At 52.5% G+C, this 13,791-nt stretch overlaps 1 protein-coding gene across 7 annotated transcripts in view; it reads left to right on the top strand.

Moving 5' to 3' along the window:
* PAQR5 (progestin and adipoQ receptor family member 5) overlaps nt 1-13,791 on the top strand; it is a 39,167-nt gene that overhangs the window by 11,838 nt on the left and 13,538 nt on the right. For 3 of the 7 annotated variants that reach the window (XM_059714517.1, XM_059714519.1, XM_059714518.1), the window contains exons 2-6: nt 3,831-3,950; nt 7,811-8,031; nt 10,518-10,645; nt 10,984-11,189; nt 13,371-13,497. In XM_059714517.1, the coding sequence (XP_059570500.1) occupies nt 7,981-8,031; nt 10,518-10,645; nt 10,984-11,189; nt 13,371-13,497 (512 nt within the window). In that variant the 5' untranslated portion in view covers nt 3,831-3,950; nt 7,811-7,980. Of the gene's footprint in view, nt 1-3,830; nt 3,951-4,334; nt 5,111-7,810; nt 8,032-10,517; nt 10,646-10,983; nt 11,190-13,370; nt 13,498-13,791 lie in introns of those variants that run through there. The other 4 variants (XM_019477591.2, XM_059714520.1, XM_019477593.2 and 1 more) reach the window with 3 other exon arrangements.

Below are 13,791 nucleotides of genomic sequence, written 5' to 3'. Positions count from 1 at the left end.
GAGGACCAAGGGAAAACCCCCTTCGTCCCCTGTTCGTTCTCGCTTTCAGCCCCCGCTCTCTGCTGCCGTGTGACATGAGACCGGGCAAGACGGACCTGAAGTCCGGCCCAGTCCATGGTGCTTATAGTGCTTTACATGGCAGGTGCCTGCAGGTCTTACTGGCGCTCGTCTAGACTAGTGCTCAAGCAGCAGCCCCGAAAGGGCTTGTATCCTTCACTGGTTCGTGAACCTTGCAGGTGGGGCGCGCTGGGTTGCACGATGCTGGTCCCTGCTGGGATGATTTTCCCCAAATGCTGGGAAATGCAGGTGCTTATAGCACGAACATCCAGAACCTCGGAGAATTGGGGCCTGCTCCGTGGTCACCAGGCCAGCCTGACCCTGCCGAGAGCAGGGCCCCATCGGTGAGCTCGCTCGGGACCGCTCTACTCGTTGGACCATCTCTCTTGTAGTTACTTACTCCAGACGAAGTGTGTTTGAACTTGGCAGGAGGTCAGTCCAGGAGGGTTAAGTAAGTAACTGTCAGCGGGACGGTTTGCCTGAAAGCGGAGTCGCGCCCAGGAGGAATGCCGGGTCGCGGCTGGGAGCGATGCACGCTGGTCTCCGTCCTGTGGTCGCAGCATTTCCTCTGTCAGTTTGTCGAGGCTGTTAGCAAGGGTCACTCCACGTGAATAACTCGATTGTTCCCACTGATGAAATGACACCGAAAGGAGAAGTCGGAACTGATGCACTGTGGTCTGAAACTAAAAAAAGAAAAGGAAGGGAAAAGAGAGGAAATAAGACGAGCAGACCATCGCCATCCAAGGGAAAGCTGCAGTTCGCATTCAGGAGCTGGCGGCGGGAGGGTTAACAGCCTCAGACTTTAATTTTATGTCAAGATATATTTTTCCCCGTGTGATTAAAACCTGGGGTACTGTTGCATATTCATGAGGCCTGATTTAAAATGACCATTATTTCTGCTCCTCGTGATTTGTGAATAATGTGCTGTGCCTAGATACAGTTTTTTAACTACTTAATAATACGAGAGTAATGACCTTGTATCACACTTCAGTGATTCAAGGCTCTTAATCTGTTGCTATATTCAAATATTGTGAAATATGTTACTTAGAGCTGCCTGAGCTGGAGTAAAAATAGAGGCCTTATCAAAGGGAAGGAGAAACATAGGCTTGGTTTTGCATACAGGAACGTGGGCTAAGCCGGAGAGCTGTGCCCGGCAGTGTCAGGAGCCGAAAGGGAGAGGTGATGCGGGCTTCATGGGGCTGCTGGAACCTGCCGCGGCTGCTTTGGTACCAACCGCGTGGGCAACTGCACAGCCCCTGTCCTTGAGTCAGGGGGACGGTTGGGTGAGCGGTGGTAGGATGCGTGTCTCTGAACCCCGGGCTGCTGGTGTGTGCCTTTCCCTGGTTACCGAGCCCATTGCATGGCACTGTCTTACACACTCAGCACTACTCGGGGTGAGCATGGCGGCTGTGGGCCCAGCATCCCCTCCTCTTCGTTTCCCTGGCTCCACCACTCCCTTCCCAGCCCTTTGGCTGCAGTTGTGATGTCTAGTGTGCAAGCTTGTGGGCAGGGGGGCATTCCTGGCCCCTCTCCCCGGGCGGCCGCGGAGGTGAGGACCCTCGGAGGTCTCCTATGCTTTGCCGTGAGTCTTGGCGCTTCACCCCGAGCAGCATCTGGGATTGCTTTGCACTCTGCTCTTCCCCTTTGTTTTCTTTCCTTCCCTGCTTCAGCAGAGCTGGAGCCGGCCTTCGCTCTCCCAAAGCAGCAGGCGCACACGACCTCGGCGTGTCCTTCCCCAGCCGGAGCCAGCACGCAGCAGGCCCACCCCGGGGCTGCCCCGCCAGCCAGCATAGCTCTCTTTCCTGTCCTCCCCTTCTGCTCCCCTGCCCTGCCAAGAGCAACGGGTCGCCGTTCCTTTTGCAAGCCTGCTCCCCAGCCGAGCCAGAGCTAATTCCCCTCTTTAGCACGGGGTGATAGATGTGCTTTCCAGTCGTGCGCTGCCAAACAATACGGCCGCCTCGATGCTCCGGGGTAGCAGGGTGTCGGCAAAGCCTGCTGTCGAGCATAGCAGGGATGTAAGTACGGGGCGGATTTGCTTTGCAGCAGCCCTTCCGGACTTGGGGACGCTCAGCTGGTGACCTCTCCTGTCCCGTGGAGGAAAACAGATGGAAATTTTTTATACAGCCAAGGCACACGGGGAAGTGGGCAAAGGAAAGCTTTGATTTCCTCGTGGCCTCACGCAGAGAAAGGCGACACTGAGAAATGAGTGCGTGCGTCTGGGGCACGCGTATGCACACATGTACAAATTTCTATAGGGGGTGTGCGCGTGTCAGGAGGGCAGTAATTCATCCGGATTAAGTCACTTCCTTCACACATGCATAGTGTACTAAAAATATCATATGCTTTACTAATGCCCTTTGTTCCAGGACCCCCTGGAAGCACATTTAAAGCACATCTAACGAACTGAATTAATTACTTTGGGGTGTTTGTTTTTTTTTCCCAAATGCCAAATTAAAAAGAGTTTTTGATATGAAATAATGTAAAAACAATGTAATGTCTGGTATTACAAGGGTGACTATGGATTTGAAAGTGTTTTCAAGGGTCCTTTCAAACTCCCCTCTTCTAATAGGACACATTTTCTTTTCTTAAAAAAAAATGCTACTTAAACTGCATAAACCGGTGAAATGCAGCCACCTCTGGGGCGCAACATATGAAAGCCTTGTTTTCAGCAGAGCGCTGAAGAGTTTGCTGAATCCCCATTGACTTCTATGGGATTGAAGCATGTGCTTTGCTGGGGTCGTGCTGCTTCCTGGCAGCGGGTCTTGAGCACATAGCGAACAATTTAATAATAATAATGAAATAAAACCTGCTACGGATCTTGCCCTGCTCGGTCTGGCATTTGCAATTTGGCATTTCCTCTGTCACTGCCTTCGGTGCTTCGGCCGCTCAGCCCAGCCACTGGTTTCCTAGTTTAACTAGTCTCTCTCATGTGGTACTGATTAAGTCATAAAAGTTAATTATTAATGGCTAAACCATTCCCCCTGAATTTAAACCTTCCAGTGTGTCCTGTTGTATTTTAACTCAGATTATGTTTGCCCTGCAGCCAGGGATGATAAATGTAACTATAGAAACTACGGTGGGCAACTACACGGGAAGGTTGTTCCTCTCAGACCCATATTTTTCTCTGCATAATAAAAGCCTGAGCATGCCGAAGAGAGGTGATTATACAGGGATGCGGGGAACGTCAGGCTTTCTCCTTTGTCCACCACAGGCTTTAAAACTGGAAGTTAAAATGTCAGGGAGAAATATTCCTGGGTAAGGTAACAGGGAAGGAGAGGCCGGCTCCAGCCCGTATAGATGGGTGTGCGCCGAGTGCCGCGTGCCTCATAAAAATATCAACTCTGCATGTATGGGCGTAGGCGTCTGAATTGGCAGATAAGCAGGGAAATGGAGCTCTGCATTTCACGCCGGGTTCAAAGCCAGTTTTGGAGCCGGACCAGGAAACCCTCGTGTTCCCACCGCTCCGCTGAGCTCGCTGCGCGTGTGAGGCCTGCAAAATGGGGAGAGGCTGGATGGGGACATAGCTCGCGTCGGGCACCTAACCTTTACAATGGACTTTCGGCTATTTATACCCTTATGACGGCGCGTGGCAATGATTGGTTTGTGCAACCCGTGGCCCTTGTTATGTCGGTGGTTACCTTTTCCCTTGCTGGAGGCAGGGTGGTGTCCCCTGCGCGTGGTCGGTGGGCTGTGCTAGTCGCGCCGCCTGTGCGTTGGTTTGGGAGCTGGGCACAGGTTGCTGTACTCTGCCTCTGACACCCATTTTGCAACAGGAGCTGAAGGCGATTCCACCCCTTGAGCAGCGAACCACGTTGACACAAGTCTTGTGGGTCTCGGTGGTCGGCCACGGATGCCGGCGTGGAGAGAGGATGGGCGAAACCCGCGTGCGAAAGGTAAGGGTGGTTCGGCTGCAGCTGGCTCGTGCTCACGCAGGATGTTTCAGGACCGTACCTGATTCGGTGCCCGGACAGGAGCCTGGCGGGGCGGGTAGGATGTGCCTTCTGCGAAGAACAAGTTTCTACCCCTTCTTTACGCAGAAGACTGGGTGTGGAGGCTGCTGATAGGGACAGCAATAGAGTTGCCACTTGCTGGAAAATAAAGTAATAGCAGATGTGGGTGTTTTCTCCACTGTGCACATGCATCTGCAGCTGAGCGGTAGGTACGGACTGGGTAACCACGCGTTGCAGCGGGCAGATGAGCGGCGCGTACCTGCTCTCGTGCGCGTGCACTTCCCAGGCGGCGAGAGGAGGTAACGTGGCCTCCGCAGTTTAGGAAAGTGGGTCCCGAGCGCCCCTTCTGTAGCGGCGCGGCCATCCCGGGCTGATCCGCAAGCTCAGGTTTAAGCAGAGCTGCCGCGCCGAGAGCATCTTGAGGAGCTTGGGCAGTTTGCTCCGATAAGGGATTATTTTTATTCCGTCTCCTGACTCCACTTGTGTTTATGACGAAGGGTTTTGATAGAGGAAAGTCCCAGCTTCTGTGCCAAGCTGTCTGGGTGGCAGCGTAAGGTCTAGTCCTGCATAACGCTGGATGCCTAGAAATGGGAATGACGGGGGGCAAAGCCTCTCCACCCCGCGTGGGGTCAGGCCCATCGTTTGGTCTGCGGGTCTCAGTAGATCCTAGGCTGCACATAACATGCCAAAAGGCCTCAGAGGTAGCTAGATATTAGATAGATGGATAGATATTCGAGAGAGGTGTGTGTGTAAATGTCTGTCTGTCTGCATCTATCTATCTTTCTGCATGTATCTATCTCTGTGTGTATATCGATCGATCGATCGATCGATAGAGGAGAACTTTGGCCGTAAGATCGGGACGATGCGGAAGATAATTATGCATAATGGCAAAGCTAAAGCACTAAGTGTAAACTTTAACTAAATGCCCTTTCTGATTTGGTTTTCTGTCACGTTGAATGTCCTTGGCTCCGTTCATTTTCCTCTTGAACGGAAGATGAGTAAAGGTTAACTTGTTTCTGAGAAGCAGCTTTGAAGGGTGGACCACAGCATTCGTTTTCCGTGTGCCCTGGAGGGGAGATAGCAATGCAGACCCCAGCGAGAAGGTGTGGGGCGCTGGAGCGGGAAGAGGGGAGCCTTGTTAATCCATTAGACGGAGGGTAATTTTGGGGTGGAAAAGGATAGCAAAAGCTGTGCTTGCTATGCTGGTTTTCTACTGCTGGTGACAAGGGTCAGGGTGAAATCAATGTCCAATGTAAAGTCCACTCTGGGAGTCCCCAGAGCCATCAAAGTTGTGACCTGGGCCGTAGTCGCAGAGAGAAGAGGACAGGAGAGGCTCTGGGGCAGTCTGCCGGAGGCAGCACTTACCGACAAAGCCACGAACGAAACTCCCACTTGCAAAAGATTTTTTTTGCGGTGCCAACGTTTTTCCGTCCCTCGGGTCATGCTCTTTTAAATATAGCGCAGCGTTTCCTTCGAGTGCTGCCTTTGTTATCCGGCTCTGCTAGTGCCAGCTGGCTGCAGAGCCGCTGGAAGCTGAGGCGGGCTGATAAGCAAGGTGTTTGGGTACTCACGCTGAAATGACCCCTGTCGCTTACTGGGTACCGCGTGCCCAGGCTGTGGAGATGTGGCTAGAAAGCCTGTGGATTAAACCCCACCAGACTGCAGCAGGTGGGCACAGATCGGGAACGTGAGATGTGTGTGTGCGAGTGCGCTGTTGCACGCTCTTCGCAGTCTTCCCTTTGTCATGCAAACTTGCAAAGACTTGTCTGGGATCTCTTGTGACTGTCATGTGTACAAGTGCCCCAAGTGATGGCACACAATAACCCGTCCTGTCCAACCCCACGAGCTGTTGGCATTAAAGAAAGAGCCAAACCTGCGCGCAGGCCCCTGGGGAATGATGCCAAACGCCTCTAGCGCCTTAGCTAACGTTTGCACAAAGTCAGCCGGCAGAAGGGCTCTCGAGGCAGTTCGCCTCTTAAAGCTCACCCAACGTGTTCTGCAAATGCCCCCACTTTTAATGGCAATTTCTGCAGGGGGCTAAGCTGAAGAGCCCCTCGTGGCTTAGGAGCGGTGGCCTGGCCATCACGGGGATGTTGGCATGGGTTTTGCAGGTGCAGGGAAAAAGCGGAGACTCTCTAGGAAATTAGGAGCGCTGCATGTTGGCATGGCTGTTCCCAATGAAGGCTCCTTCCTCCTCTTCCTCCGTCCCAACCCAATGCTCCTGAGGCTGGTTTGGAAACCTCAGGAGGAAGTGTACCAGCCTGGACAGTACAATTCGGTCAAAATTTAAGTGAAGCAGCCGGCCCGTGACTAGTGTTGGGCTCCCCTTTGCACGGCGGGAATAGCAGCCGCGTGCCGCGGGCGAGTTGAACAGCAGCACGCTCCTGAGCCCGGGGGTCGCCCAGGCACCGCTCCTCGAGGGATGCTGCAAATGCCCATTTACAAGGAGCTCTTCAAAGCACGTTGCGGCCCGGAGCCTGTTGCCTGCGGCGAGGTGGGAGCACACCTGCTTCCTCTCGAGGGGCGGAGGGGGCTCTCGGTTAGGGCTGCACCTGCCGGAGGCTGTGATTTCCCTGAAGAGCCCTCCTCGCACCTGCCAGGAGCAGCCCACGAGGCAATGCCCGTTGTCAAAGCTCCCCCCTGCCTATCCCAGGAGCTCCAGGACCCGAGACTGGGTTATTTCCATCTCCCACCAGCCTCTCCGAGCGGCTCATCCAGGCTGGCTGGGGACAGGTGGAGTTTTCCTGGTGGTGAGACCTGCAAGGGCTGAGGTAGGCGGCGATGTGCCGGTCCCTGGGAGGTAGGGAGTCCAGAGAGGAGTTGGCATCTCACGCCTATAGCAATAAGAGCCGCCCTGCTTATTTCACCCCTTGTGGGAAGGAGCCCCCAGGACTTTGGGGTACCCCAAACCCTGCAGCATGGACACTTCCATACCTCCTTCCCATCTGCTAATGTCCAAGGACAAGCCCGAGCTGAGATCTTCCCCACGGCAGCTCTGGAAGACGGCTCTTGTCCCCGTTTTGTCTTTTTGTGAACGTGAAATGAGCTGCTACCGGCTAAGGAGCTGGTCCTGCCATGCACGGAGCTTGTGCTGTAGCCAGGGAGAGCCCGTGTCTTGGCTTGGTTTGCAGTCGTAGGACCAAAACGACCCGAGAAAAGGGTCCCTGATGGCGCACGGGAGCATCCCGCTGGTACAACAGCTGGCGATGCCCCAACCCCGAAGCTGTGGCGGTCTGGGCAGGGATCTCGACTTTCTCCCTCTTTCCCAGTCCCTGTGTCAGCGCTGCTGATGCCTCTCTTGGCTTCTTCAAGTGCTTTGCTTGCCTGCGACAGCTTCACAGTCATGTCTTACCAAAGTGGGGACCGTCCTGTCTCCATCATTCGAGTGAGTCTCCATGAGTGCCCGTACAGGGGCGTCCATGGGGCTGGGAGGTAACGGGCACAGCCATGGAGACGGTCTTCTCCTTTCCACATCTCTGTGAGACCTCAGGCCACCCTCCCCTCTCCAAAGTGCCCTGGGGTCTGGGCCCAAGGTATCGGTCTCTCTACTTCCATGTCCCTCTTCCTTTCAGCCCAGTGCAAGAAGGTTGTGAGCGGCCCGTAGGCTTTGTTTGCCTCCTCGGTCACAAGCTTTAGAGGACTAACGTATCCCCAGCCAGTGCCGTGATTTGGCATGGGAGCAAAGCCGTGCAAAACGCAGCCCGTGCATGCCTGAATCCAAAGTTACCTGGCCAGGGCCCTTCCCTCAATCACTCCTTTCACTATAGCAACCTCCCTTGTATTTGTGCTCTTGCTCTCCCTAGCGCACAAGCCCGGGGCCTTGGCAGTAGGCGCTGGGTGAAGAGGTAGGGAGGTGGAAGCGAAGACAACCTCAGCCTGAGTCACCGATGAAGGATTAGCCGGAGCCGGTCTCCAGGGCGGTGGAGGCGGAAAGCATTCAGAGCCAAAGCCGGTGCTGGCTGGCCGGACCACGATGCTGAGCTTGAAGTTGCCAAGGCTGCTCAACATTAATCAAGTGCCCAAAGTAAGTGTGGCTTTGCTTCGTGGGTCTCTCCTGTGTTTGGCTGCCGCTGCGTCGGGCTGTAGCAGCCTCTTACAGCCCGGTGCCGCTTTTCTTTCTCAATCATCGCTTCGGAGCATTTAAATCGGAGCTGGAATATTAAATATTTGGGTTAGACTCTGCGTCCAAACCTAGCAGTCCTCATCCCGTGCAAAAAAAGACCCTTTTTTTCAGAAATTCTTGAAAGATTGAAGTTACTTTGCTGTGTTTGAAGTGGGTTTTGTGTGTGCATGTTTAGTGTGTGTATCTATTGATAGATATATATATATACATATGTGTGTGTAAACATAATCTATCTAGAGCTAGTTAACACATTAGATATCAGATAAATTATATTTACACACACACACACACATATATCTATCTAATATATGTGTGTGTAAATATTTCTATCTAGAGATAGCTAGATAGACTATATTTACACACACACATAGCTAATATCCATCTATCTAATATATCTGCGTGTATATATCTGTGTGTATAAATATAGCCATCTATCTGGAGATAACTAGATATTATATAGATTGATGGATAGATATTAGCTATATATATGCATACACACACACATACTCCTATATAAATATATAAAAATCACTTCAAGCAAAGCTAAGTAAATTCAATATTTCAAGAATTTCTGAAAAAAAGCGGGTCTTTTTTTGAGTGGGATGAGGTTTGCTTGTTTAGGATGCAGGCTTTAGCCCAAATATTTAATACTGCAGTTCAGGTGTGTATACACATGTGTATGTATACGCACACACACACCCACACACACACAACTTTATATATACGCTTGTTGCTTATGGGAAAAGTGATTAACGTGATCAGAGAACTTTCATCCACCAAAAAGCGGGTTGTGGTGAATACGATTTTGACTGTCATTCACAATATCTTTAAAAACAGATTTAAACGCAAGAAATCTGTGTTGTGAAAAAGGGAAAATGTTGAGCATGTGGCATAATATTGTGTTACTGCAGAAAGGCCACTGGGGTTGGGAAAGAGAACAAACCCCAAACCAGCCAGCCCTCTTGCATCAACAGACATTGCCCCACTCTGCGAAGAAGATTGGCCTCATGTTCCAAAAAATGCAGACTGAGGCCAGCCGAAACCTCTACCGAGAAATGAAGTGTGCTGGTTGGTTGGTTTTTTTAAAGCTAATATTTAGCGTCTATGGGAGGGCAAAAGCAGCAGGTCAATTGGAGCGCTCCTGTGTGTGCATGTTGGGGTATCCCGTGCCCTTTGCTGTGGGATCTACATGCCAGGTGAGCAGTTAGCGTGATCAGGACAAGACTATCAAAGCTGGTGCATGCAGTTAGGATGCTTTGCCCTTGCTAAGGCACTTCGACCTGGCCTGATTTTGCAGAGCAGTTGAGTCCATTGAGGACTCTGAGCTGTTTGGAAAATCTCTCTCTCTGTATCTCTCTATTTCTCTCTCTCTCTGTATCTCTCTATCTCTCTCTGTTTGGAAAATCAGGCCTAGGATATCTATGTGAGGTCTCAAGACGGTGCAAAGCTGGGGTGTGCCGGGATGTTCTGATCCTGCCGGCACGGGCACGGGCGTAGCAATGGGCTGGCCTCCACGCTGCTCTGAGCAGACAGATCTGCTGCAAACCCTGCGTGCCTGCAGGATCAGGCACTGCGTTGGGGGTTGGTCCATGCCAGTGGGGCCAACTTTTTTGGCAGGTGCACCACAAATTAGCCCTGCCCCTACCTGAGTGCCACTCTGATCCTCTCCCCCTGTCCCGTCTGCTACTCTGCATTCTGTGCTCCCAGCCTGGCCTGCTGCTCTGCTTGCTGCTTCTTGCCCTGTGCTCCCTGCTCCACCTGCTGCTCTGCTTTCCCTTTCTGACCCATGTGCCCCTGTGCTGCCTGTCCCCTCCCTGATCTGCCATGTGCCACACACACGAGCTGCCTGTACCACTTATGACGCCCTTGGTCTATCTGTGCGTCCCGAGGAGCACGTGCATCCCATCCGTCCAATGCACGGATATGCTCCACGCCTGGGTGGCTGCCAGTGGGGACCTCGGCATCCTAAGCCACAGTGGGGTCCAGTCCAGAGCTGCTCACTAACAGCTGAAACTTGTCAGCAGACTGGGGGAAAGTGGGATGTGGATGGGGCACACTCAGACCTGTCCTCCTGGAGACCTAGGACTCCCCTGGGTGCTTCAGGCTCCTGCCCTGTGATTGTTCCTTACCTGGGCAGGTAAGGAGGGGAACGTGCCATTTTTGTCCACCTACTAGCTAGCTTAGCCCACACATTCGTGGTGGCGAGCACCCAGAACAAAAGGCAATTCCCGCTATTCTGCGTCGCAGCTCAAAGCAGCGCCCCTCTTCCAGGCAGCTCCTGAACAGGGGTATCGATGCAGGGCCGGCATCCGAATACAGCTCCCGTGGTGCAGGGTGAACAGCACAGAGCCCGTCTAAATGAGAGGCTTCTGCTCATTCCCTTCCAGGTGTTTCGTGAGCAGGGCATCGTGTTCGGGTACCGCCATCCCAGAAGCTCAGCCGCAGATTGCCTCCTCAGTGTCTTCCAAATGACAAATGAAACCCTAAATATCTGGACGCATTTTGTGCCTGCCTGGTATTTACCCTGCTTTCTCTCGGATGCTGCCTTTCGAGATGCTCTTACAAGCCCTCCTCCGGCCGTGGGAGTCGGCAATGGGTTGATAACCCATCGGGGTGGGAGGCAGCAGGGGAAGGGGACGCTGGCACCCGGGCGAGTCGCGAGCGGTGCTCACGGCTTCGAGCGAAACAGCGCCCGAGAGCCCAGACAGCAGTAACCCACGTCTAGGCTCGTCGGGCAAAATGAGAAGTCGAAATCCTGGCCCCACCGAAATCGAGACGAGTAGGTTGTTGCCTTTGGTGGAGCCAAGATTTCCCCGTAACAAGCAGGGTCTCACTGGAGCCTTTGTCTTCCAGCTACTTCCTAGGGAAGCTGCTTGCCTTGTTATATGCGCTGGATCTCTGCAACGACGTGTACGCTTGGCCCCTTCTTGCCTACATGAGCACCTGCTGCATTTACCCCTTCATGTCCAGCTGTGCCCACACGTTCAGTACGATGTCCACCCAGGCCAGACACATCTGTTACTTCTTTGATTACGGCAGCCTCAGCATCTACAGCCTGGGTAAGAGCCGCTGCAAACGCTGTGCAGAATAACCGGTGGGGTTTTCCAAACTGCCTAGGACTTTGGAGTTGAACTCCCATCTCGGTAAGGGTGTATCTCAATGAGGCAAATGAGGCCAGGTGGAGTGCTGCCCAGACGGGGCTCCTCTGCTAGTGCAATCGTAGATCGCTGGTGTAGCATTGCACGGACGTATCCTGAAAGCTGATGGCATTTAGGTTCCTGAAAATGGGTCTGAAGTTCCTAAGTCACTTCAACCCGTTTGTACGTTTTGCATTGCTGAATGCAAGAGGGAAAGGCTCTCCCACCACTTTGTGGACTAAGGAGCTGGAGGAACCGAGGAAAGGGATCTCCTGACAGCTCTCCGCACCCGGAGCGGGAGCTTGTGACAGAAAAGCCGTCTCCACCCCAGCTGCACAGTGCACGCGGCTGTTTGGGCTTTGTGAGTCACCAGGGTTGTTTCCTTTCTTTAATCCAGCCTTCAGAGGTGGAGGCATGCCAGCCCTCGACGCCGGCACCGCAGTTGGGTGAAGTCTGCATTTGTCTTTAAACTGCAGAATAGCCGCACTTTGCACGTTAGCTCAGCACAGACCCAGACAGACACACAAACACCTTCCCCATCCCCATCCCCGCGGACGTACACAACTCGCCCAGCTGTCACCGCCTGGGAAAAGACCCGTTCTCGGGACTTCTGCTGCCCTCTGCAGACCTTCACGCATGGCTTCGATCTGTTCACGCTGGGTCCTGTCATCCGCTGCGCTATCCTTGAAGGACGGCGCTGGCTTTTTTTCACAAGCACGTGCTGTGCATGAATCGGAGACAGGAGGGGCCGGCGTGGTAGCTTGCTACTGCTACAGCTTTACAGACACGGTTTATCTGAATGCTGAGTCCAGGAGACCTGCGTGAGCATCGTTCTGGTGTTTTAACGATGCAGACACAGGCCCTGGATCTTATCGCTCTTGATTATTCCTGTGCATTTGCAGGCAGTGGATTTGTCACAGTTTGGAGTGGCCTTTGGCTTATAAACCGTATCTGTCACTGATGCTTTTATTGCTGATTCCTAGCATAAAAGGAAGAAGCCCTGGATCCAAACAGCCCCAAATCTCCATGCCACCCCGCCAAAAAGAAAAAATAAGCGAGAGACGTTCTCCCCCAGGCTGAAACACCAATTCGGCACACGTCGCTAACGTAGCCACCCTCCCGGGAATTCGCAGATAATGCTTATCAGGGCTCGGCCACACGCGGGGTTGCTGAAAGGACCTTGCCCGGAGTCGATTTAATCTCAGCGATGCGTCTCGTGTAAGGATGGCGGGGGAGCTGCTGTCCTGCTTGCAAATCGGATGCATCCTGGGGTGCAGTTGGTGCCGCCGGGTTTCTTTACTGCACGTGTAAAAGAATGGGCCCAGTGGGGTTCAGTCCTCCTCTCTGTGTCTGGGCATCCTTTTGGCAATTACCCGGGTGGTAGTTAGTGCTGGCACTTAATAAAATAATTTGGGCATAAACCTGGATGAAATGAAAGAAAGTGCACGGACCCGCAATGACACGCAAACACCAGAGACGCTAGAAGCATTTCCCTTGCAACTAAAAACACCCATTTTACAGCCTGATCTGGCAGTCCTGATATAGCAAGTTGCTGGAGGGAGACACTGGAGTCAGGGCTGACCCCTGAGTTTTTTTCAGTTTAAAAGGGGGAAAAAAAAATGAAAGGGGCAGGCTGAAACAGCTGAAGTCTTATAGACTTAGTGGCCTTCTGCTGGCATAAAACCCCATGTACGTCGCAGCAAAACCAGCCCCAGGGCTGCACACCTTGTCTTGATGTCTTTAGAAAAGAAAACATTTATCGGTGGATATACATTTTTACCAGCTGCCCAAATTTCTCCCCTCTGACAAAGCAGCTTCTGGTCTCCAGTGCATGAGGAGGTAACCTGGCTTCTTAAGGCTGGCCTTTAAGGTCCCGGGTTGCTGCCTGGTCCGTGGGCGCTTGTCCGCGATCTGTGGACAGCACTCGAGCGCGGGGCAGAGCTGGGTGGGAACCGTCCACCTTCGTGCTCCTTGCAGTATTTTTTGCCGCTGAATCTTTGGGCTTGTTTGAAAGTCAGAGACCTAAACCACTGTAGAAAAAAGGTTACTGAATAATACATCGATAATATTCAGAACTGATCCGGGTGTTGTTTTTATTTTCAGGTTCTGCGGTTGCTTATTCAGCATACGTTTTCCCAGAGGAATGGGTCGGCAGCACTTTCCATCGCTGTTACGTACCCACTGCTGTGTTCAACGCGGTTCTTAGCACCGGTCTCTCCTGCTATTCCAGGTACTGCTGTGTGACACTGTGATGGCCAAAGCATGTTCATTTAAACACGCAGCCTTGGAATATGTTGTATCACTAAATGCCGTGAACTGGAGAACGGATAGATGGGGCATGCACTGTTATTACCATGTTGCGCGCTGGCACTAGAATCGTTTTCCAAAATGCCTGTGAAAAGACTTCATTGGTGAAGCTTTAGACTTGTTGAAAGAGAGTTTCATATCTTACTGTCTCCAGCAGGAAGATGTCTGCCTATAGTAACTTGTTTTTCTTTAATTACAGCATGTCTGAGATGAAATG

The sequence above is a fragment of the Alligator mississippiensis genome, chromosome 11, assembly GCF_030867095.1.
Source record: "Alligator mississippiensis isolate rAllMis1 chromosome 11, rAllMis1, whole genome shotgun sequence".
NCBI lineage: Eukaryota > Metazoa > Chordata > Crocodylia > Alligatoridae > Alligator > Alligator mississippiensis.
Note: the sequence above shows the minus strand (reverse complement) of the source record. Positions and strands in the feature narration are given on the sequence as shown.